The following is a 26,580-nucleotide window of genomic DNA, read 5'->3' on the forward strand; positions in this document are numbered from 1 at the left end:
ATAATGTAAATGTGGTCTTTGGGTGATAATGATGTGTCAATGTAGGTTTACCAACTGTAAAAAAATATACCACTTTGGTGGATGGGGGAGTGTTAGTAATACGGGGAGGCAATGGATATGTGGGGGCAGAAGATACATGGAAAATCACTGTATCCTCCCCTCAATTTCTCTGTGAACTTAAAACTTCTCTGAGAAAATAAAGTCTTACCTAAAAAAGTTAAGTAGAGCCATGGAAGATATAAAAACCCCAACTTGAATTTCCTGAGAAAAAAACCAAAATATCTGAGATGAAAAATACAGTGGCACTGGGTATTTACCCCAAAGATACAAATGTAGTGAAAAGAAGGGCCATCTGTACCCCCAATGTTCATAGCAGCAATGGCCACAGTCTCCAAACTGTGGAAAGAACCAAGATCCTCTTCAACAGACGAATGCATAAAGAAGATGCGGTCCATATACATAATGGAGTTTTATGCCTCCATCAGAAAGGATGAATAGCCAAATCTGTATCAACATGGATGGGACTGGAAGAGATTATGCTGAGTGAAATAAGTCAAGCAGAGAGTCAATTATCATATGGTTTCACTTATTTGTGGAGTATAAGAAATAATATGGAGGACTTGGGGAGATGGATAGGAGAAGGGAGTTGTGGGAAATCGGAGGGGGAGACAAACCATGAAAGACTATGGACTCTGAAAAACAGTCTGAGGGTTTTAGAGGGGAGGGGGATGGGGGGTTGGGTGAAGCCTGGTGGTGGGTATTATGGAGGGCACGTATTGCATGGAACACTGGATGTGGTACATAAACAATGAATTCTGGAACACTGAAAAGACATTAAAAAATAAATAAAAATTTAAAAAAAGAAAAAGAAAAATACAGTGGCTTGGATTAATAATAAATAGGATATATCCAAAGAAAAGGTGAGCAAATGTAAACACATAGCAATAAAAATAATCCAAAGTGACACGCAGAAGAAAAGGAAAGAGAGAGAGAAAGAGAAAAGATAAACTTTCCATCAGCAGTTGTGGGACAACTTCAAAAGGCCTAATATATTTTATAAGGGGAATCTCCAAAAGGTAGAGGGAGAAAAAATGTTTACAGAAATAGCCAAAATGTTTGCAAGTTGAAGAAAACTGCAGACTCACAGTCCCAATTGATTTAATAAACCCCATGCACCAGAAATATAAAGAAAACCACACCATGGTACAACACTACCATATTGTGCAACTGAGTAAAGAAAACGTGGTCTTTTAATAGCAACTCAGGAGGAAAAAGACATGCACAGAGGAGCAAAGATGAGGGCAACAATGGCTTTCTCACCAAGGAAAAGAAAAGCATGTAAACACGAAGATGATGGAAAAATATCTTCTAAGTTTTTTTTTTTTTTTTTAATGGCATTCAGAATCCTATGAGCAACCCAAAAATGCAGTAAAAGCATTAGACAAACTACAACGTCTGTTTCTGATCAAAACTCTCCGCATATCAGAAACAGAAGATGACTGCCTCAATTGCATAAAGGGCATCTACAAAGAGCCTAAAGCTAAGCTCATCGTTAATCAAAAAAAAAAAAAAAAAAACAACGTGTTCTGCTGGAGACTGAGATCAAGGCCAGGAGATGCACTTGTGTCACTTCTCCTTGGTATGGTATCGGAAATCTTATCCAGAGCAATAAGGCAATCAAAATTGTATCAGGTTTCTTTTTGTGTGAAGAAGGCTATAGCAGATTCTAAAACTCATTTGGAAATAATTCAAAGGCTCTAAGATAGATAACTAAAAAAATTAAAAATGGAGGACTAACACTGATTTTAAGACTGATTTTAAAGTAAAACTGCAGTAATCTAGACTGGACGGTACGTGCATACAGATGGATAAGCAGGTAAATAGTACAGAACAATCTAGAAACAGATCAGCACATCCAGGGATGGGTGAATTTTATTAAAGGTGCAAAAGCCATTTAGTAAAGAAATGATGGTGCTTTCAAAAAATGGTCCAGGAACCACTGGATATCCATATGCAAAATAATGAATTTAGGTCTATAACTTCTACCACATTAGAAAATTACCTAAAAAATGTATGATGGACCTAAATGTAAAATATAAAACTATTAAAAAAAAAAACTTGCACAAATACAAAATAGAAAAACAGTAAAAATGAGCAAACTAAAAACTTAACTAAAAATGATACATGGATAGCACATGAAAGATACTTGAAACCACTAGTCATCAGAGAAGTGCAAAATACAACCACCATAAGATACCATTACACTACACATATAGTAGGATTGCAAAAATCTAAAAGACTGACCTTACAAAGTGTTAGAAGGGTGTAACGCCTGGAGCTCCCGTACATTGGTGATGGAAATTTAAAATGGTATAACCACTTGGAAAAATTATCTTAAAAATTACCTATATTCATAATAGATGTCTCATCTATTCAACTCTAGGTATTTATTCAAGAGAAATGCATATAAATATTTGTATAGACATAGTTTACAAGTTTCCAAACAGCTTTATTTTTTTCCCAAAGGGCTTTGTTTTTAATAGCTAAAAATTAGAAACAAACCAAATGCCCCTCAAAAGGTGAATGCATAAATAAACTTTGATATTTTATAACAATGAAATGCTATGCAGCAAGAAAAAGAAATGATCTCTTGCTGAATCCTACAACATTGATGGGTTTCAAAATAATTACACTGAGTCAATCAAACCCTACAAAAGAAGAATGCATAATGTATGCTCTATATAAAAGTCACAAAATGCAAAATGCAGAGCATTCTATAGTCTCATAAAGGAGATCAGGGATTGCCTTGCCATGGAGGGAGTTAAGGAGGGACAGTTTTCCTGGGGCATGAATATGGGGCGAGATATATGTTCATTATATTGTCTGTGGTGATGGCTTCATTGAGGTATATGCAAGTCAAAACTTAACAAACAGTACACTTTAAATATGTAGACTTACATTTTGCCAATTTTACTTCCATAAACCTGATTTTAAGTTTTCAAACTTACAGCTTCTCCTGAGAATCTGTGGGCTCTAGCTTCATTACATCTGCATGAATACGCGGCCATTGAAGCTGTATTTTTCCAAGTTGCTTGCTTGACGTTTGCCATAGTCTGGTCCTTTCTTTGTTGCCCTTACCCTGCTTGATTCATTTATTTGACTGGTTTAGAGATTTGGATTTATGACTACCAATGGATTTCTTGTCTTCGGTTAACAAACAAATGGAGGCTAAAATAGTTTCTTCCATCAGTGAAAAAGGAGGAACTATCCAAACTCATTTTATGGTATCCCGTTATTTGGTCCCAACTGATTTTCCAAACCTATTTCTGAACACACTCTTCATCAGCCCATACAAACCAAAGGCTCTATTTCTTATTCACTATTGCCTACATCTCCAAACAAGCTCTATGTTTTGGGCTTGCTCACTTGGTATGTTAATAACATCCTTGTTTATGCCATCAGCATAGAAAGGAGGGAAGAAAAAGAAAGGACTCAGGGTTTGGAATTTTCATTTCTATCAAATGCCAATTGGAAAGTCATCTTTTGTCTTTAGAAAGAAAAGAACTTATGCCAGAAAAATAATTTCTTACCTTTTGGTACAAATATAAGAGGCTTTAAAAATAAATGACCTCTTAGAAAATGAGAGGCTGTAAAAGTTATCATCAACCATTTCATCATGGTGTAGGTGTGATGGGTCAGGTGATGCCCAAAATCCTTCTCCTGCCCTTAAGTCCTAAATCATCGGATGTCAGGATATTGCTGAATCAAGCCAGTAAATTCGAAGTTATGTTAGGTCAACCCAAGTTATAGATCATATCTTAATCTTTTTTCCTCCTATACAATCATCCCAACCATGCCACCTTTGTTTGAAAAATTCTTTTTATTCACTTTCTTCCAAAGATAAAGATTAATAAATGTGAGTATTAAGTGACTTCATAATATTAATTTCACTTTTGATAATTTCTGCTTAGTATTAAATATGAGATAATTATTGCTTCTATATTTTGCATGCCTGTATTAAATTTATTCCCAAATATATCAATACTTGTAATAGTTTCACATGATATACTTACAAATAAAACTTCTCATCCCATACTGGATTCAAATTTCCAAAAATGGTTTTGGTTCTTCTTTTGTTCTTTCCCACTTGAACAGTAACATATGGGTCACTCGACCCTGTTTTGTCTTTTGCCTGTAAGCCTTGTGCCGAAACCACTGAAATAAATAAAAATAAACATTTTAATTTAAGATTTCCTCAAACAAACAAACAAAAATGGTAACGAAGGGCAGCTCTTCTAACACTTTGCACGCTGGGTTTGTGGATACATTCCTACTGCTTTTATTGTCATGAACATTAGGACTTTAAAAATATTTAATGAAAGAATGAAAACACTGAGTATTAAATCCTTCCTTGAATAAATATTTTCTTTTGCCTGTAATGAGTAGCAGCTATATATATATACTGCCCTATTCACACCAGCTATATAATTACCTACACATTACTATATGTATGTATAGAGAAATAAAGATGCACATACAATATGCCCAAAGTTATCCAACATAATTCAAAGGTCTGTGATTTAAAATGTATTTCTAATTGTGAGTTTGCTGTCACTACTGAACTCAACCTAGTTAAAAAAAAAAAATGGCATCTTTATTTTATCTTGCAAGTACCATATGAGTAAGTTAAGAGGCTTGGTTAATGTTTATCTAGTTATAGGCAACTTCAGAAGTTCATATTACCAGACATCACTAAGCTCAAATTGCCTTGACTCGAGGATCAAATGTTTGAGGGCTACTGATCAAGAATTAAGTGAAATGATGTGTGTTTTCTCATTAAGAAAAACTGGCTAAAGAGATTTTTAGCTACTCTTGTAATTTATCAGTGGCAGGCAGCTACAAAGCTAATCTCTTGTAAATTGTAGGTTATTGATGAGTATATTGTAAAAGAGAAACTTCTTCCTCTAGAAGAGCTTTTGATTAAAACAACAGACTGCAATTACTTCAATTATCTAGGACATACTTTAGAAATTTCAAATATAGACTATACTTCTTATCAATATTGACAAGACTGGAAAATTCTACTTATTTTACCTATAATTTTCATTAGCAGTGATTTCTAAAACATATGAAAATCTCAATGCAGAATAAAAATTTTAAAGAAGACTTTTTACCTGTAATGGTAATTTTAGCTGACCACTTAGATGTCCCATCTAGTACACTCTGCTTGGCCGCTTTTGTGTACTGCACAAAATCTTCTTTAGAAATCTGAAACATTTCCTGAATGACTTCAAACACCTCTGGCCTGTTTTTCTCCCTAATCTTCATTCTTTCTTTCATAGCCATAATAATGGTCTGAGTCTTGTCTTCAGCACCATGCTTAGAACTCTTTTCTGCTGCTCCTATAATGGAAAAAATCAATTGTGACATAAATGCACATAAAGTTACTTCTGGATGGCCCGAGAGAGGGAGAGAAAGAAGAAACAGGAGAATGAATAAATAGTTTCATTCTGAGGAGTCAGGGTACCTACTTCATGGAACAGCAGGACAAGATAAATGCTACTGGAGAAAATATCTAGGCTGAGATTCAGAACCAGCCTTTGCGTTAGCGGCAAGTAAATGGACTTCCATCATTCCCAGCTTTTTCAGTTGTATTATTTGCTTAAATCAGGGCTTGAACAAATGTGTGGTTTGAATTTGCAAAGAGCAAAAAGAAGGCACAAGTCAAATACGGTATATACGACATGCCAGACAAAACTGAAAAACAGGATACAGAGGGCAAATGTTTCCCCAAATTCAGTATTTCAAATCCTTGTGTTCAAAGTGTTTAATTATTTCTAATGATGGAATTCATCATGATTAAGTGTTTAAATTCTTCTTGTAAAATAAATAGTACCATTGTTAAGATTTTACTTGGAATTACAGAGATTGTGCTGTTTAAAAAGGATTTGGAAACCATGTAAGTACATGACAGATCACAGGCCCAAACTCTCATTTTGTGATATGGCCATTGTTTTTCAATAGGCTAAATTCTTTCTACTCAAAACCCTTTTTAATGTCCAGGATTTTTTGTTTGTTTGTTTGTTTGTTCATGATTGGTCTCAACTTTCCAGGTATTTTTGTTTTTAACACTAATCTTTTTGGCAATGAAAGATTTCCAAAAGTCCATTCTTGGATCCCTCACTTTCCCCAGCCACCCGCCAGGTATTTTCAAGGCTGTGTGTGGCCTCTGGGTTGTGCAACAATCCTTGACAAGTTAACAATGAACCATGATTCCAACTCTCATAGTTCCTTAGTGAGCTTGAGATGAGAAAGCAAAACCCCAAGGACCAGCGTTGCAGGAGCAGCCACTGTTGATACCCAATATTTTTGGGTGCCAAACAAAGGTGATGTAATGAAAAGAATAAAAAACGACACTCAGTAACAGATCCAATGTTCATCTATATGACTGTATCACCCAACTTAAAATTTTTCGAAATATATCGCTGAAATAACCACATTAATGTCTGGTAGAATGTTTAGAGGTTAAATGAGAGAATTTGTCTGCATGATTTCTACCACAAAGGATAGCCTTATTAATGTTCTTTGAGTCTAAGTCTTTGAATGTTAAGCCTAATGGAAGCACGGAAGCTAAGACAAAGAGGAAAAGGTCAGCTGTTGGCTTTCCTTGTAATAAATTCATATTTAACAGCAATACTTAAGTGAAAATCTTGATTTATTTGAAAGTATGACATTTGTTCCCTGAAGTGGAAAAAACACATCCATAATAACCAAGGTGTAATTAAAGAAAGTTAAAGGTATGAATATTCTAATGGTATAAAGAGCAGATTCCCTGTCTTTATCTTAAAACAACAACAAAACAAAAGCAAAAAAAAAAAAAAAAAACTTTGAGAACTTAAACCACATTAAAAAAAAAAAAGAAAAGAATACAAAGAATGAATGCATTACATTTAAGATAACTTGAAAGTACATTCCAAATGCCCTAGTCTTCTGTTAAAATAGGCCATAGAAAAGCTACGCATTTGTAAATTACATATCCTTAAACAATTCAGCATGTTTATAATTTAGCATCAACGGTTTGACTGCACATCCTTAATTCTTATACAGTAAAACTAGCTTAGGCTACATTGAATAATCCCCAGCTAGCCAATAGGCATATTTTACTTAAAGTACTGAAATAGTCATTAAATAGAAAGAGCAGTGTCGCCTTGAAAAAATTATTGCAAGATTCAAAGTGCCCCAAAACTTGAGTATGTGACAGCCATTCTAAGAATGAATGTTCAAAAGGTGAGAAGTGCCATAAGATGTAACTCTCCCCCAAATTTCTAAGTAACTACTACTGTTTGAGCTCTTAGTGCTCTCAAAGGCTACAGGGAAAAAAAAAAAAAAGGCCTTGAGAGTTAAAGTCCTTTGGATTATTTTTCTAAATTCAGGAAGAGCTAGCAGATGACCACCCACATAATAAGGCTCATTCAAGTAATCACTATCAAATTCAGGTAGAATATACTAAAGGTAGAATACACTAACAATTTTTTTACCTAAAGGAATCCAATCTCTGTACTTAACAACAGCATCCTGAAGTTTTTGAATGAGTTAATTAAGAAAGCGTGACTATTAGCTGTAAAATCATTCACCAATGCCCTTGATGTTGGAGTAGAAAACTCTTAATTTGTGGACAACAGGAAAACCCCCTGCAAAACCACTATTCTGGGGAAAGCAGGTTAACAGAGGCTCATATTTAAACCTCTCATCTGTTATTTCTAGAAAAAGAGATGTGGCATTTTAAAAGTTCTACTTTGGCTCCGTAGCTCAGTGGTTAGAGCACTGGTCTTGTAAAAGTTCTACTTTTACATGTTTTGATCTGAGGGAAATGATTTCACTTGGAGATAAAGAAAAATCTGTAATTAATTTTTGTCACTGATCTACAAGCACTTTCCACTGCCTATTGTTTATCGAACCTGATTTTCCTAATGAAACTATTTCTGAGATGGCTGAAATTTGCCATGAATTTCCAACCCTTTGGGTTTGTTATTTTCCTTCAGGTTTGGTCTGATTATCTCAAAGTCACCAGAGATAAACTTAACTTTGGATTTATATGACTCTTCCTTCAAAGTGTACGGCAGAAGGTCTAGTAGCTTCACTGAAATACAGTGAGTAATATGTCAATCAAGGATCAGCAATAAATGGGATCAAAAGAGATAATGTACCCTGAAAGCACTTTGTAAAATGTAATACATTATCCAAATGGAATGTATCACTGTTACTTTTAAAAACGATTAATTGACAGATCAGAGGATACATTTTGCACAACAAAATTCATCCTTCTAAGAGATACAAGAGAATTCATCTGTAAACAGAGGCAAACAGCTAACATGGTCCCTTTCTACATAATTTAATGGGAAGACCACTAAATTGGAACTCTCACTTTCTTTATAATTTTTATTTTTTTTACCCAAAACATAAATTTCATGTGAAATTCACAATTTCACCACCTTTGCATGGCAATTTATGATTCTAGTGTTTCAGATTATTATCTATATACATCTAACAGCTGCAATAGTCTCTCTTGGTCTCAATCTCTTTCTTGTTTTTCTCAAAAGCAATTCCAAAAATTTCTATTTTTTTCAAGTCACTTGCCTCACCTCATTAACCTCCATTCTCAGCATATGATCTTATCTCTTCCTTAATAAGGATAGAGGTTCCCTAACTCACTGGCACATTTTCTCCCCTCCCTTATGGAAGAAGACAAACAAGCAAAACCAAATAGTAACAACAACAAAACCAAACCTTACCTGAAATATTAGCAGATTTCCATGGTATAAAATATTCCTAACATGGCTTATTTCAAGCAACTGCCTTGCAAATTCTTTTTTTTTTTTTTTTTTATTTTTATTTTTTTTTAATTTATTTTTTATTTTCAGCATAACAGTATTCATTATTTTTCACCACACCCAGTGCTCCATGCAATTCGTGCCCTTTATAATACCCACCACCTAGTACCCCAACCTCCCACCCCCCACCCCTTCAAAACCCTCAGATTGTTTTTCAGAGTCCATAGTCTCTCATGGTTCACCTCCCCTTCCAATTTTCCCCAACTCCCTTCTCCTCTCTAACTCCCCATGTCCTCCATGCTATTTGTTATGCTCCACAAATAAGTGAAACCATATGATAATTGACTCTCTCTGCTTGACTTATTTCACTCAGCATAATAATCTCTTCCAGTCCCATCCATGTTGCTACAAAAGTTGGGTATTTGTCCTTTCTTTTTTTTTTTTTTTTTTTTTATAAACATATATTTTTATCCCCAGCGGTACAGGTCTGTGAATCACCAGGTTTACACACTTCACAGCACTCACCAAAGCACATACCCTCCCCAATGTCCATAATCCCACCCCCTTCACCCAAACCCCCTCCCCCCAGCAACCCTCAGTTTGTTTTGTGAGATTAAGAGTCACTTATGGTTTGTCTCCCTCCCAATCCCATCTTGTTTCATTTATTCTTCTCCTACCCACTTAAGCCTCCATGTTGCATCACCACTTCCTCATATCAGGGAGATCATATGATAGTTGTCTTTCTCTGCTTGACTTATTTCGCTAAGCATGATACGCTCTAGTTCCATCCATGTTGTCGCAAATGGCAAGATTTCATTTCTTTTGATGGCTGCATAGTATTCCATTGTGTATATATACCACATCTTCTTGATCCATTCATCTGTTGATGGACATCTAGGTTCTTTCCATAGTTTGGCTATTGTGGACATTGCTGCTATAAACATTCGGGTGCATGTGCCCCTTTGGATCACTACATTTGTATCTTTAGGGTAAATACCCAATAGTGCAATTGCTGGGTCATAGGGCAGTTCTATTTTCAACATTCTGAGGAACCTCCATGCTGTTTTCCAGAGTGGCTGCACCAGCTTGCATTCCCACCAACAGTGTAGGAGGGTTCCCCTTTCTCCACATCCTCGCCAGCATCTGTCATTTCCTGACTTGTTGATTTTAGCCATTCTGACTGGTGTGAGGTGATATCTCATTGTGGTTTTGATTTGTATTTCCCTGATGCCGAGTGATATGGAGCACTTTTTCATGTGTCTGTTGGCCATCTGGATGTCTTCTTTGCAGAAATGTCTGTTCATGTCCTCTGCCCATTTCTTGATTGGATTATTTGTTCTTTGGGTGTTGAGTTTGCTAAGTTCTTTATAGATTCTGGACACTAGTCCTTTATCTGATATGTCGTTTGCAAATATCTTCTCCCATTCTGTCAGTTGTCTTTTGATTTTGTTAACTGTTTCCTTTGCTGTGCAAAAGCTTTTGATCTTGATGAAATCCCAATAGTTCATTTTTTCCCTTGCTTCCCTTGCCTTTTGCGTTGTTCCTAGGAAGATGTTGCTGCGGCAGAGGTCGAAGAGGTTGCTGCCTGTGTTCTCCTCAAGGATTTTGATGGATTCCTTTCGCACATTGAGGTCCTTCATCCATTTTGAGTCTATTTTTGTGTGTGGTGTAAGGAAATGGTCCAATTTCATTTTTCTGCATGTGGCTGTCCAATTTTCCCAGCACCATTTATTGAAGAGGCTGTCTTTTTTCCATTGGACATTCTTTCCTGCTTTGTCGAAGATGAGTTGACCATAGATTTGAGGGTCTATTTCTGGGCTCTCTATTCTGTTCCATTGATCTATGTGTCTGTTTTTGTGCCAGTACCATGCTGTCTTGATGATGACAGCTTTGTAATAGAGCTTGAAGTCCGGAATTGTGATGCCACCAACGTTGGCTTTCTTTTTCAATATCCCTTTGGCTATTCGAGGTCTTTTCTGGTTCCATATAAATTTTAGAATTATTTGTTCCATTTCTTTGAAAAAGATGGATGGTACTTTGATAGGAATTGCATTAAATGTGTAGATTGCTTTAGGTAGCATAGACATTTTCACAATATTTATTCTTCCAATCCAGGAGCATGGAACATTTTTCCATTTCTTTGTGTCTTCCTCAGTTTCTTTCATGAGTACTTTATAGTTTTCTGAGTATAGATTCTGTGTCTCTTTGGTTAGGTTTATTCCTAGGTATCTTATGGTTTTGGATGCAATTGTAAATGGGATTGACTCCTTAATATCTCTTTCTTCTGTCTTGCTGTTGGTGTAGAGAAATTGCCTTGCAAATTCTTAAACATTTATCAATCACCACTGGCTCAGACACCTGTAAATCCATGTACCTTAACCACGAGCCTGTAAGGCCAACCTCAACTAAATGTGTATTCCAAGTCTCAAGCATGCTCTTTAGAAACAGGACACATTCAACAAAAAGAGAAGATAAAATTTTTCCTGGGAAACCTAAAACAAAATTATTGCCGTATCTGAATATTTAATTTGGCTCTGGGTTCAATTTTATGTCTTAGGAACTTTGTGTATGCTCTCACCCTAAGGCCACAATCCAGGAAAAAAATGAAAATAAATTCAGTGTAAAATGATACACACATTGTGGAGTCTTATGAAAAGACAAAATAGGGGCACCTGAGTGACTCAGTCATTAAGCGTCTGCCTTCGGCTCAGGTCATGATCCCAGGGTCCAGGGTTCGAGCCCTGTGTGGGGCTCCCTGCTTTTTGGAAAGCCTGCTTTTCCCTCTCCCACCTCCACTTCCCCTGCTGTGTTACCTCTCACACTGTTTCTCTCTGTGTCAAATAAATGAAACTCTCAAAGGAAAAAAGAAAAAAAAAAGATAATATATACTGGGCACAGGTTTGGAATTTTCAGAAAACAAAGGCTATACCCATCATTAGAAAGCAGAAGCTGGTTGGTTTACATACACCTTGCACTTAGAGTCAGCATAAAACAAGAACGTAAGACCAAATATGAAATGCAAGAAATACATCAAGAAAATAACTTTTCAATAAGGCAAAGGAGCATAGTGGTTCATGATGCTTTGCAAATACTAGAAGGTGACAGTCCTCTGTAACTCCTAACTATGCCACTTACTAACCATCTGAAATTGGGCTACTTTATCTCTATAAACCTTAGTTTTCTCATATGAAAAACCAAAGGAAATAATAGCAGCTTTTTCTTAACAGAGTCATTTTAAGGATTAAATGAGATAACGTGTAAAAGTTTCAATATTAGTAATTGAGCAAGTATAAGGTCTAGATGTCACAAGGTGAAGAAACAAGCGTTTACTAAAGAATTTTACATTCGTATGGAATTTAGGGATTTTAGCTTTAAGATTACTTGACCTGTTGAGTGCTGTGAAGTGTGTAAACCTGGTGATTCACAGACCTATACCCCTGGAGCTAATAATACATTATATGTTAAAAAAAAAAAAAAAAGGATTACTTGACCTGTAAAGCAACTCCTTGGGACCCTGGTTGGCTCAATGGATTAAGCCTCTGCCTTTGGCTCAGGTCATGATCTCAGGATCCTGGAATTGAGCCCGACATTGGGCTCTCTAATCAGCAGGGAGCCTGCTTCCCCCATCTCTCTCTGCCTGCCTCTTTGCCTGCTTATGATCTCTCTGTCAAATAAATAAATAAAATCTTTTTTTTTTTTAAACAACTCCTTAAAAGCCCTCCCCATGGAAAATACCACACCCGATATCTGCCACGTGCTTAATGTTCTAGAACTACTTGCAATGGGAGCCAATGAAGTATTTGAAGATTTAAGAAAATAAAATCCAAGGGTGGCAGGGTGGCTCAGTTGGTTAAGGATTTGCCTTTAGCCCAAGTCTTGATCCCATGGTTCTAAGATCAAGCCCTATCGGGCTTCCTGCTCAGCTCCCCCTGCTTGTCCTCTTTATGTCTCTCTCACTCTCTCTCCCCTCTATCAAATAAATAAATAAAATCTTTTAAAAACTAGTTCAAAGAAACCAGAAGAAATTATTATTACAGTATTTTAATTTTTCATATCCATAAATGCATTTGAGGCTGGTGAAGCGAGAGGAGTAGGTAGTGGATATGCATGGAAATGTATGATATTAAGGCTTTCTCCCTGTAGGAGTCTCTAGCCTAAGAAACTTTATTGCTTTTCTTTCCTTTCCACATAAAATCCTATAGGTGGTCCTGCTCCTGGTGCCTCTGTTTTTCTTTCTCATGACATCATGTAGGTGGGTATGTAGCTGGCATTTTTTACCTTTTCCCTTTAGTTGCTTTACAGCCAAGATCATCTTAACCCTCCCCTTCTAACATGCCTTCAGTCTTTCCCAGGAGCAGAGCTACAGCTCCCATCTTCAAATCACCTGTCTCCTTTGTCTTATACAATCAAAGGTACACACTCCACACAATTTCTGGAACACAACAAAGAACTGACATTTAAAAGAAGGATAATTGGAGGGTCACCGTCCTAGCATAGCATCACCTCCTATTCTCGTAGGTGTCCCCATCACTGACAGTAGGAGAATGTGCGCAGGGAACCCCCTTACAAGGAACTGCCACCTTCTCTAAAGTAATTTTACTTTTGTTGAGCTTGGGTCCAAAACCAAAAGTCAACCTTTCTTCACTGCCCACCTCTACCATATTCAATCATCCCATTATTGGTAAATGCAAACTTTGAGAACAAGTTCAGAAATATTTGCATATTAAAAGATGATGAAACCAGGAATGTATTCTCAAAATTGTTTGTCAAAGTTACAGCATTCTTTAGATACTAACTTCCGTGCTCCCTTCAGCAGCAGATATACTAAAATTAGATACTAACTTCCTTGAAATGTCTCAATTATTTCAGAGTCAAAAATTGTATAGATGAGGGGAAAACTAATTTTAACAAAAGAAAAAAGAGTGCTTGAATTCAAAAGTATTTTTACTATGTAAGGAAATAAATCAAAAGAGAGATGGAAAGAAGAAAGATCTTTTTGGTTCTTATCACTTTTCACAACAAGTTTGTTTTTTTTTTAACAAGATAAAAGAAAATAAAATTTTAAGCACAAGATTTTTTTTCTATTTCTCTTTTCTTAACCAGCTTCTGAATGGAAGTTGTCTGACACGACTAGTTCACAGTGTTATTGAACGCTAGCCTGGCAACAGGCCACACTGTTCTCCTACTGGACATGCGCAAACTCAAAGGACACCAGCTTCACATGATCTGTGTGACCACGACCATGTTGATATGAGACAAACAAGGTCATCTTACAAGTTTGTCTAACCACAAATGAAGACAAACCATAAAATACCAAACAACCCCTTTCCTAACTAATGAGTGACCGTTGTTTCTTTGCTAAGTACAGCTACTTGCCTCACTCTTGTCCTTCCTCCTGGTGGATAAGAATTTCTTTAACCTACACAATCATAAATTTTCCTCACTTTCAGACCAACCTCTGCTTTCTAACACCATCTTACTGAGATTCCCCATGGTTTATACTGCTGTATATTCTCCTTTGTAGCAATAGATAATAAACTGAACTTATAAAACTACAGATGCGTTACCTCACTCTGGTCAGAATGGCTCAAGTTAACAACACAGGAAATAACAAGTGTTGAAGATGTGGAGAAAGGGGAATCCTCTTATACTGCTGGTGGGAATGCAAGCTGGTGTAGCCACTCTGGAAAACAATATGGAGGTTTCTCAAAAAGTTAAAAATAGAGCTAAATTATGACCCAGTAATTGCACTACTGGTTATTTACCCAAAAGATACAAATATAGTGATCGAAGGGGCACCTGTACCCCAATGCTTTTAGCAGCAATGTCCATAATAGCCAAACTATGGAAAGAGTCCAGATGTCCATCGACAGATGAATGAATAAAGAAGATGTGGTTTATATATACAATGGACTATTATTCAGCCATTAAAAAAATTAAATCTTGCCATTTGCAAGGGTTTGCAAGGACTAGAGGGTATAATGCTAAGGGAGATAAGTCAATCAGAGAAAGCCAATTATTATATGGTTTCACCCATATGTGGAATTTAAGAAACAAAACAAAGGATCATAGTGAAGGGAGGGAAAATAAAATAAGACAAAATCAGAGAGGGAGACAAACCCTAACAGACTCTTAATCACAGGGAACAAATGAGGTTGGTGGAGGGGAGGTAGATAGGGGATGGAGTAATGGGGTGATGGGCATTAAGAAGGGCACATGATGGGGCGCCTGGGTGGCTCAGTGGGTTGGGGCCGCTGCCTTCGGCTCGGGTCGTGGTCCCGGGGTTCTGGGATCGAGCCCCACATCGGGCTCTCTGCTCGGCGGGGAGCCTGCTTCCTCCTCTCTCTCTCTGCCTGCCTTTCTGCCTGCTTGTGATCTCTGTCAAATGGATAAAATCTTTAAAAAAAAAAAAAATAGGCAACTCCTATTTAAGAAGGGCACATGATGTGATGAGCCCTGGGGGTTACAGACAACTGACGAATCATGGAACTCTACGTCTGAAACTAGTAATATACTAATGTTAATTAATTAAATTCAAATTAAATGAAATAATAAAATAAAATACTACAAACGTGTTTTCAGTGGTCTTTAGCTAAGGGGCATTAAAATATTAAAAGAAAAGAAAGGTTTTGAAAAATTCTAGTAGCAGCAGGATTAGCAACCAGATCTTTCTCAAGTAACTGAGGACTATGAAATCTAGATACGGATATAAAGGTACCCATTGCTTACTGATGTTGAGTACCTGAATGATGTCATGTATGACATACTCATCATTTTTGTCCCTCTACAGCAGCCTACCCTAAACCTGAAGATTTATTATTAGTTTGTTTGTTTATTCCTTAAGATTAAAAAAATGACCATTGTATTACAATAACTCAACTATTGATTCCATTTTTACCCAAATTAACTTATTAGATGATCTTCTCCTTAATGTTGTTGAAAAGTCAATGTAGTAGGTATATTGTGATAGAGATATACTTTTGCTCGGTGGGTTGGCCACAGAGGACAGGACTTGAGTCAACACCATCATGTGAGGCCAACATCTGGGCAGCATAATTTGCCTAAAAGTCAGGGGTACTGCATGGGAGAGTGGGAAAGCACCATAAATAAAATTCCTGAAATTGCTTTTTTTTCCCCTAATATAAGCTTTGCATATTTCTTTACAAATAGGACAGAACACTATGCTGGGTGTTCAGAGATATGGGATCTAACTTTATGTAAGATATCTGATTCCTTTTGACAAGAAACTGGATTATGTGAACTCAGTAAAATCAGTAGATTGGGTTCTCCAATCCACTGAACTCAAAGGCTCCCGTAAAAATCTGTTATTTTATGGGTGCCTGTGCGGCTCAGTGGGTTAAGCCTTTGCCTTTGGCTCAGGTCATGATCTCAGGGTCCTGGGATGGAGTCCCACATTGGGCTCTCTGCTTGGCGGGGAGCCTGCTTCCTCCCCTCTCTCTCTCTGCCTGCCTCTCTGCCTGCTTGGTCTCTCTCTGTCAAATAAATAAATAAGATCTTTAACAAATTTTAAAAAAATCTGTGATTTTACAAAAGAATGGCATTTAAACCACTACATGTTATTTTAAACTGCAGTTCTCATGCCCTCATTTGTTGCTTAACCAACATTTATTAAGCATCCAATTATACTACAACATGTGCTAAATTCTGGAGAAATAAAGAGAACAATTCTTGTTTTTATTCTGAGTGTGTGTGTTTGTGTATGTCTGTGTTTACAGACTGCAAAGTCTTCAGGAAAAGATTAGCAAAATAATAAACGTTCTTAAAACCTGAAGACTGATTTGAAAAAGACAAGTATTTGAAAAAATTGTCATAGGAAGTCCATGTATTAAATATTTTTTCTAGTGATAAGATTAAAGGATAGAAGTTTAAACAATAGAAGTTACTAGGAAGTGGAGCTTTGTTCAAGCTGTTAATTTACACATTGCAATTTTCTAATGATGAATTAAGCCCCTGACAAGGTCTACATTTTTCTTAGAAGTGTTCAAACAGACTGACCATATTGAGAAAGAAATCATAGAACCTCCTCATTTTTGCAGGAGGCTGGCTACATTAGCTAAACTTCCCACATTGATTTCCCACTTTCTTATTCTCTCCTTTTCTTCCATTGTAGACATATGTGGAAGTCTTTTACACAAGGGGTGTCAAGATTAAAAATTTCTCACTTAAAGCAATGAAAAGAGAAGTTTCTTAAAGTATTATTAATTTTGAGTCAATTTCAAATTTTACTGATAGTTACTGTGCAAAGTGGTGTAGTTGAATTCATATACTTGCAAAGCCTCTTTCTGTTCAATGCAAGGGTGGATTTTAGGAGAACAGTAGAAAGGCATTACTAAAGAAAATACTCTCTTCCTGGGGCACTCATACCTACCCTCATTTTTCTCAACTATTTTTGATTCTTTCAATTTATATGTGCATTTTAATGAATAACCTCAAAGAAAATGTTGCCTAATTTAGCTAAGATCCATCAATGTATCTTAAGAAACAGAATATAAAAATGTTTCCAAAGTCTGATGAATGTGTAACATCTTTATTCTCTAAAACACTCAAAGAAGAATCAGCTCATTTCTGAAGTATAATCTACATCATTTTTTTCCTTAATGGATTCAAGCCATTTGTTTCTAGATGGCAATATTTTTCTGTTTTTTTAAATGTCACTGCCCTAATACGCTAATTTCTTAAAATGCCTGTTTACAATTCATTTTTTAAATACGTAGAATTCTAATCGGATTATGAGATTTTGCAAGTTAGCTCTGTAGTATTGAATCAATCCCCTTTCCTTTTAAGCAGTTATTCCTAAATATACTTTTAATTTTTCAAAGAGACACTACCCATTTTGGAAAAACAAAACAAAACAAAACGCTCATTACCATTAGTAGCCTCCATGTGATCTGACAGTGTAGGGAGAATACTAATAAAGTAGAGAAAACTGTAGAATGTGCATGACTTACTACAAAACCATCTGTGACAGCATTTATGATTTAATCTTTATTTTGGCATTTTCCTCTGATCCTCCTCAATTTTAGGCAACCCATGGATGTTACACATTCACTGTAACATGTGATATGATACACATTCACTGTATTCATATGAACAATAAACAGAGGGGACAATGTTTACACATGAAGAAAGGTTTACAAATTAAAGTCCCTATTTAAATAGATTCCATTGGCAGTATATTTGTTTTGTTTTGTTTTTTGGTTTTGTTTTCTGTAGTAATTTAAGGGTTGTAGCCACAACCAAATCAATGCAGCACTGAAAAGACAGTAATATGTATTTTAGATGGTGATGTTTTGTCATTTCTGGACCTAATCTAAAGCAGCAGTACAAAGAATTTTTTCTGGAAATGGAAAATTTAAGATAACTTGTCATAAAGGTTGAAGTGACATGTACCTATTCAGAAGTGTAAAAGGATGGGGGAAGCCATTAATATTCATTGAGTATCTACTATGTGCCAGACTCTTAGCAGAGACCACTTCATTTAGTCATCCCCGTAACCCTCTGAGGTAAATTTTATTATTCTTGTTCATTTGGTGGACAAAAATGTAGCCATGAGAAGCTAAAAAACTTGCCCAAGGTCATATATATGGTTAGATGGGTCTTCGATATTCAAACACAAAACCTCCCAATTCCAAGAATATGACTGCTTCAGGCTAACTCCAAAGAGGCTTGGGAAGGAGTTTAGATTGCTGTAATCACAAGGGTGTGCCTTAGCCCTTGTCTGAGGAAAATGACTTCACAGGGTCCCACTTTCCACACAGGGCTATTAGGAGATGGAAGTGACCAAAGAGATCAGAAGGTGCTTTCAAGTTTTCTACTGGGCAGGTGTGCCATTGCTTTAAGGTATCTAAGTTAGCGCTCAGCACTATGGGAACAGATCGTCAAGGATATGACTTGATGGGTGGTTTGTGAATCTTTGTGTGATAGGAGCGGTGGGGGTTGGAATTACTGAAAAGCAACAAGAGCTGAAGAGGTCTAATCTGAAAACATGGAGGATGAGGCAGGCTCTGCATATATATCTCACCCCTAACCAGGTACTCACTCTGCAAACAGTCAGCATTTAGGAGGTCCTGACACTTTTCGTGGCACTTCACTCCACACTCCAAACACTTCATGCCTTGACGAGCAATGCCCCACAGGAGCCCTTCACACTCGTAACAGTAGGTGGGTGTAGTTGCCGTCCAGACTTCGAAGTTGTGGGGGGTAGTGGAGGACATGGGGTAGATCAGTGCCTGCAAAGTCTTCTTGAAGACATGTATTTTCTGAAAAGATAAGTTATAATGCCAGCCAAGTCAGTGGATTTGGAGAATTTCAGCATAAAATTATTTTATCACTTCTCCCTGAAAATACTATTTTGAAAGAGCCTCTTAGTTATTGACAAGTCATGATAGTAAGCACAGTAATTCTCCTCATTTATTCTTCTCTCAGCATTCTAGGGCCCAAGACAGTCATTTGAACACAAAGACTCCCTAATATCCCAGCTTGGACTGGGTTCCACTGTTGTGCAACTTCTTTCATAGCAGCAAGAAGCTCTAATTACTTGATAATGTCCAGGTCCTGCTACATTGTGAACTCCATGAGTCCAAGGATGATATAGATCTCCTTGGGCTAAACTTGTTGTTGACAAAATTGTGAAGTAGATGGGAAGTAGATTCTCAATGCTGACACTAACCCTCCAGAAACATATCACCCCTCTTTCATATTCTACTACGGCCTCTCATTCCTGACTCTGTATTCTCCCCAACACTTCTACCCTTCCCAGCCCCGAAGTATGCTCATTCTATAATTCCTTTTGTAGGGGACTGCTTTCATTGCCTATCCTTTTGGAGGGTATGTGCTTTGGTGAGTGCTGTGAAGTGTGTAAACCTGGTGATTCACAGACCTGTACCCCTGGGGATAAAAATATATGTTTATAAAAAATAAAACATTAAAAATAAATAAATAAATAAATAAATAAATAAAAATAAAAAAGGGTTTATTTATTTGACAGAGAGAGAAAGAATGAGCTTGGGGGAGAGGTAGAGGTAGAGTGCAAAGGGCAGACTCACTGTTGAGCTCAGAGTCCTCATGGGGCTCAATCCAAGGACTCTGAGATCATGAAGTGACCTGAAGTCAGATGCTTAACCTACTGAGCCACCCAGGAATGCCTACAGATGACTTCCTGAAAGAAAGACTATCACTCTCTGAAGTTAGATTTACAGGTAATTTCACACAACTGCCTCATGCATAATGAATGAATATTTATATAAATCCTGCAGGACCCTAGCATTTACAAGAAACAATTTTGCATTAATAAATTAATGCAAAAAATAATAAATTTTTCTTTAATAATCCTTAAATCTAATTTCAAAATATCTTAAACCTCATTTCAGAGTATCTTCACAGTGTGGAAATGACCAATTTTCCACAATTTTTCAATTCCGCAGTATAGTAAAAGCATATTCCCCTTTCTTAGTACATTCCCCTCACTGTATGTTTTCCCAGAATATGTTTGGTCATGGTACTGGGAGACTCCCTGCAGGGAGTTAAGCTTCACGGAAACTTTTTCTAACTTTTAAACAGCAAGATCCAGCCTTGCTATTACATGAGTTTCAGGTCAAGACTTGCAACACTTCCCGAGAATCTACAGAGCAACAGTATGACCTAATATGGGAGTGGGAGACCCCCATATTAAGGTTTATAATACAACTGGATCTATTCTTTTCAATAAATACAGCCTAAGCCAAGTAAATCTTTCAGCTTTCTTTCATAAGGAAGACGTCTTATCTTGCAAAAAAATTGTTCAGAGTTCTTTCAGAACTGAAACTATGTATTATTCATGGTTGCTTCCATTGTAACGCTTAGCGGAGTGGGTATCTTCAATATCATTAAAGTGAATTGAACAATTCTCGCCATAATAGATTTTCAATCAGTTGTCCACAGACGGCTTCCTGTTCTAACTGAGCTGAGGGGGTATGTACGTGTAATGTAGCATTTTTAGTTTAGGTTAAAAAAATAAGTAGGAAACTTAGTTATATTTGCAATCACATCAGGTAATTTGTCGTTTGTCTTAGTAGGGAGAAGTAATTTTAACCCAATAGAACACCGGGGGGAATAGTCTGCTAATGAACCCAAGAAAAGTAAAATATATACGAATTTAGAAAGCAGGGTTAGCTAACAGGTTGTTCTGAATGTGAACTTATCCATATATTTCAGAATAAGTAAACGATTCATACATTTTCTCCAGGTCCCTATGTGTGTATTATCTTTTTATTGAATTCAAGGAATATGTAGTTGGCCTCCTTAGGTGTAATAAATATAAGAAATAGTTCCTAAAAAATTAAGCATGATAGAGAAAAAACAAGAGAGTTCTGAATAGACAGCTGAGAAGTTTTCATTGAAATGTTTTGTTGTTTTGGGATTTAAGAACCATGATCTACTTCATAAAAAGAGAGAGAAGCTAATTAAAAAAAAAAAAGGAAATAGGGAAAATTTACTAGACAGCATAATGAAAATCAATTGAATGGGACATTAAAATAAATCTAACATTTAAAAGCTACAGACACCAGAGAAAATACTGGATAGCTCACTAGAGGGTATATATCCCCAGTCTTAAAGAAATGAAAATATGCATCTTTTTTATTTGTGATTTTTGGGATATTAGTGTTGTCTATCAAAGCTGAAAATTACTCTAAAATAAATGACACTTGGAGGGATGTCGGGTTGGCTCAATCAGTTAAGTGTCTGACTCTTTGTTTTGGCTCAGGCTGTGATCTCATGGCTCATGAGATCCATCCAGCCCAGCACTGGGCTCTGCACTCAGTGGGGAGAGTGTGCTGGAGGATTCTCCCCTCTGGCTCCCATCGCATTTGTGCACGCTCTCTCTCAAACAAGTAAACCTTTTTTTAAAAAACAACATATGGCAACATTTCCTACTGAAGCGAAGTATAAGATGCAAAGATGGCACTTTAGAAACTCAGGAAGTGAGCAGTTAGGAAAGCATGTACAAATCTATCTCATAAGAAGGGATTCTTACTCTCAGGAAAATACTTCATCCTGAGGTAATGAGGTACTTTCCCAGCATTAAAATAAGACGAGATCAAACCAGATTATAAGCAAGGACCAAGAGTGAGAGAGTTTTGTGGAATAAATCAAAAAAGATAGGGTAAGGAGCACTGAATAAAACAAAGGGGAAGAAATCAAGGGGAAACTCCAAAATTAGCCACAGACCATAGAAAATGGGAATCGAACACCATTAGGAGTTGGATTGAAAGCAAAGAGATTTTTTTTTTTTTTTTTTAATGTAGTGCTTTTTACTAGAAAGAATACTAGTTGCAGTTAGTAGGATCCTAGCTGACACGAAAGGATGGGACTGGGTATGTAATCTAGAGAATGTCTCTGGCCTAGGTAAACCAGAAGACAGGTGTGTAGAGACGGTGGTCCCAAGAACAAGCAGAGCCTTCAGCTACTGGGATTTGGACTCAAGAACATAATGAATTCAGCAATATGGGAGAATTACTATAATCTACTTTAAAGGTTTCTAAAATTCTCCAATCTTCACAATAAACATATATACTTTCTAAAATACATTTTCATTTCTTTATTATCCTTTCAATAATTATAGATCAAGCTGCATTTTACATCATATAGGAGTCTCTTGTTTCTAAATGATATTGGTATTTTAGATGTGTATATACATTCTATCTTCCCCCCCTCTTTTAAGAATCACAAAGATTTTGTAAATCATGCTCAACACTTCACGGAAGTGACTTGCAAAATGAAATAATTCTTATTGGCAAAAAATAATCTTGTCTTTTTCCCACTCAAAATGAGAACAAAACAAAGCAAAGAAACAAAAATTTCATATGTCATTTTCCTCTCTATTATGTATTTTCTAATTATAATAAAATGCATGTTCACTGTAAAATTAATTTATACAACAAAAATTGCACTAAAATTTTTATAAAATTACTCAATTTAATTTCTCAAAGTTAGCCATGGTTCTTTTGTGATTTTTGTTTATTTATGAACAGAATATAAGACAACACAATTAGGAATAAAACTGATAAAACATCAGTTTTACATTACTGAAGTGATTGCAGAAAAAACAAGTCAAATTTTATTTTGTGGAGACACTTTTATCTGTAGAAATGAGGTTAAGGAATGCTTTGACTCTGATAAGCCTCTTTAGCAAAGTACAGCTTATAGATTACAAAAGTTAAGATGCTCATATTCTGAAAAATTATTTTGTTAATAATTTCTCTTCTAAGAAACTGGAATCTAAGCTGAAAAGTTCTAATATGTTACTTTTTGAACAATAAGGACACAGGAAAAAAAGTGAATGCCTTTTCTGTTCATAACTATATAAGAAAATTAAAATGAGTCCCCAAAATAAAACAACAAGGCTTCTTGCCAAAGGTGATGACTAGTATTTTTAGACCATCAATATTCCAATCAACTCTTTTTTTTTTTTTAAAGATTTTATTTATTTATTTATTTGACAGAGAGATCACAAGTAGGCAGAGAGGCAGGCAGAGATAAGAGGAGGAAGCAGGCTCCCTGACGAGCAGAGAGCCTGATGCGGGGCTCAATCCCAGGACCCTGAGATCATGACTGGAGCCAAGGGCAGAGTCTTAACCCACTGAGCCACCCAGGTGCCCCTAATCAACTAACTCTTAATACAACAGGAACAAAGCATGTTTACCTCCATTTGCCATATATCTTTTCTCTTTTTCCTCTACTATGTTAACCAGTGCACAACTAATGAAGCTGCATTTTTCTCATCATCCTCTGATTTTTCCTGGTGGGATTATGTGAACTATGACTTTCCCATACTAAAAAAAAAAACAAAACAAAACACATTTTGATAACTACAAGAAAAAAACATGCTTCTTGTTTTGAAGCATTTTTCATGTACCTTGACATGCACTTTTTAGAAAAAACAAACAAAGAACCTAGGAGTATCTGGGGGGCTCAGCTGGTTCAGCATCAGGTCATGATCTCAGGGCCATGAGATCAAGGCCTGTGTCAGGCTCTGAGATCAGCAGGGAGTTTGCTTGAGATTCTCTCTCCCTCTCCCTGTGCCTCTTCCCATGCTCACACACTCAACAGATAGATAAATAAATAAATAATATCTGTTTAAAAAAATCTCTTTACCATCCTGTAGGTATCATTTTGCATTATTTCTGGACAAAGGCATCAGAAAGATCTGCAGAACAAAGATTGGGTAGAATGTGACCTTTGAAATTTGTTACAAACACGAAGACAGAACAATGGTATAATAAGTCCTTGAGTATAAAAACGGTTTGAGTTTGGGGCACCGGAGTGGCTCAGTGAGATGAACACCCAACTCCTGATTTCAGGTCAGGTCACGATCTTGTGAGATCAAGCACCACATCAGGCTACCCACTCAGCAGTGAGTCTGCATCTCTCTCCCCAACCTTTACCTGTCTTCCTCTCCTCCTCCCCCTGCCCCCACTTGAGTGCTCTCTAAAATAAATATATAAATCTTAAAAAAAAAAAAAAGAGCTTAATTTCAGGTCCAATTTGCTCATGAGAGTAATCATCACATAAGACTGTAAAAGCTAAAGTTATTCAGGTAAAATATTGTATCTGAAAACGTAAACAGAGACCAAAAATTATTTGCCTATCTTTGGAAGAGCCTGGGTACTTTGTTTTTACTTATACAGTTTGATAACAGACACAAATTATTACTGACCTAAGTAACTTGCTCAGTAAGTCCAAATAAAGAGAGTGAATAATGGTAAAGAAGATGATTCAGTAATTCAAGAAGAGTGCAATATAGAGTATGCTTGTTAGGATAGAAAACATGTTCTGGAAACAAATTAGGATATATTTATCATGTACTGTATGTGACACCTGTTCTCCAATTCAAACTTTAAATGAAAATGTGTATATAGGGCGCCTGGGTGGCTCAGTGGGTTAAGCCTCTGCCTTTGGCCCAGGTCATGATCTCAGGGTCCTGGGACTGAGGCCCAGATCTGGCTCTCTGCTCAGCAGGGAGCCTGCTTCCCCCCCACTCTCTCTGCTTGCCTCTCTGCCTACTTGTGACCTCTGTCTCTCTGTCAAACAAATAAATAAAATATTAAAAAAAAAAAGAAAATGTGTATATAAATTTCTAAAGACTCCACCAAAAAAAAAAAAAACAGCATAAAAAAATTAACTCAGTAAATTTGTGGGATACAAAATCAATACACAAAGATGTGGTACATTTCAATATATAAATAACAAATTATCAGAGAAATTAAGAAATTTAATTTAAACTTGTATCAAAAAGAATAAAATGGGGGGTGTGTCCCTGGGTGGCTTAGATGGTTAAGGGTCTGCCTTCAGCTCAGGTCATGATCCCAGGGTCCTGGGATAGAGTCCCATGTCAGGCTCCTGGCTCAGGGGAGCCTGCTTCTCGCTCCCCCTCTGCCTCTGCCTTTTCCCTGCTCTTGCTCTCTCTCTCTCTTTCTAATGAATAAATAAAATCTTTAAAAAAGAATAAAATATCTAGGAATAAATTTAGTCAATTAGATGAGGATCCATACTCTGAAAAGTTTAAGATATTAATGAAAGAAATTGGAGAAGACACAAATAAATGAAAGTTATGCCATGCTCATGGTTCAGAGGAGTATCATTAAAATATTCATACTCTCCAAAGCGGTATCTAGATTCAGTTCATTCCTTATGAAAATTCCAATGTCAATTTTCACAGAAATAGAAGGAGCAACCTTAAAATTCACGTGGAACCACAAAATTCCAAATAGACAAAGCAATCTTGAGGACGAAAACTGCAGGCATCACATTCCCTGATTTCAAACGATATTACAAAGATGTAAGAATCTCAACAGTATTGTATGGCATAAAAACAGACACTAGAGCATCAGAACAAAACAGAGTCCAGAAACAAAATCACGCATACTGATTTATGATAAAGGAGCCAACAATATACAATGGGGAAAAGAGTCTCTCTTCTTGTGTTAGGGGAAAATGAACAGCTACATGCAAAGGAATCACACTAGACCATGATCTTTTACCACACACAAAAAATTAATAAGAAATTAACTAAAGGCTTGAATATAAGAACTGAAACCATAGACTCCTAGGAGAAAACCTAGGTGGTAAGGTCCTTGAGATGGGTCTTGGTGATGATTTTTTTTAGATTTGTCACAAAAAGCAAAAGAAATGAAAACAAAAATTAAATAAGTGGGACTACATCCAACTAAAAAACTTCTGCACAGTTGGGTGCCTGGGTGACTCAGTGGGTTAAACCTCTGTCTTCAGCTCAGGTCATGGTCTCAGGGTCCTGGGATCAAGCCTCGCATCGGGCTCTCTGCTCAGTGGAGAGCCTGCTTCCACCTCTCTCTCTGCCTGCCTCTCTGCCTACTTGTGATCTCTGTCAAATAAACAAATAAAATACTTAAAACACCAAACCAAACAAAACAAAACTTCTGCACAGTAAAATGAACCATCAACAAAATGAAAAGCTAATGTGCTGAGTGAAAGAATATATTTGCCAATCATATATCTGGTAAGAGACTACTACCTAAAATGTATCAAGAACTCTTAGAACTCGATAGCTAGAAAATAAACAACATGATTTAAAAATGGGCAGAGGATCTGTGTAGACATTGTCCAAAAAAAAGATATAGGTGTGGCTACAAGGCACATGAAAAGCTGTTCACCATAATCCATCATCAGAGAAATGCAAATCAAAACCAAGTGATCACACCTCACAACTGTCAGA

The 26,580-nt window shown here is 36.6% G+C and overlaps 1 protein-coding gene across 1 annotated transcript in view; it reads right to left on the reverse strand.

Moving 5' to 3' along the window:
* Positions 1 to 26,580, reverse strand: part of UNC13C (unc-13 homolog C) — a 616,040-nt gene that overhangs the window by 337,073 nt on the left and 252,387 nt on the right. Inside the window, exons 9-11 of the mRNA XM_082733851.1 lie at positions 18,892 to 19,111; positions 5,175 to 5,402; positions 4,074 to 4,215 (exon numbers count right to left, since the gene is read on the reverse strand). Coding sequence (XP_082589977.1) covers positions 4,074 to 4,215; positions 5,175 to 5,402; positions 18,892 to 19,111 — 590 coding nt within the window. The remainder of the gene's footprint in view (positions 1 to 4,073; positions 4,216 to 5,174; positions 5,403 to 18,891; positions 19,112 to 26,580) is intronic.

The sequence above is a fragment of the Mustela nivalis genome, assembly GCF_964662115.1.
Source record: "Mustela nivalis genome assembly, chromosome: 6".
Lineage (NCBI taxonomy): Eukaryota > Metazoa > Chordata > Mammalia > Carnivora > Mustelidae > Mustela > Mustela nivalis.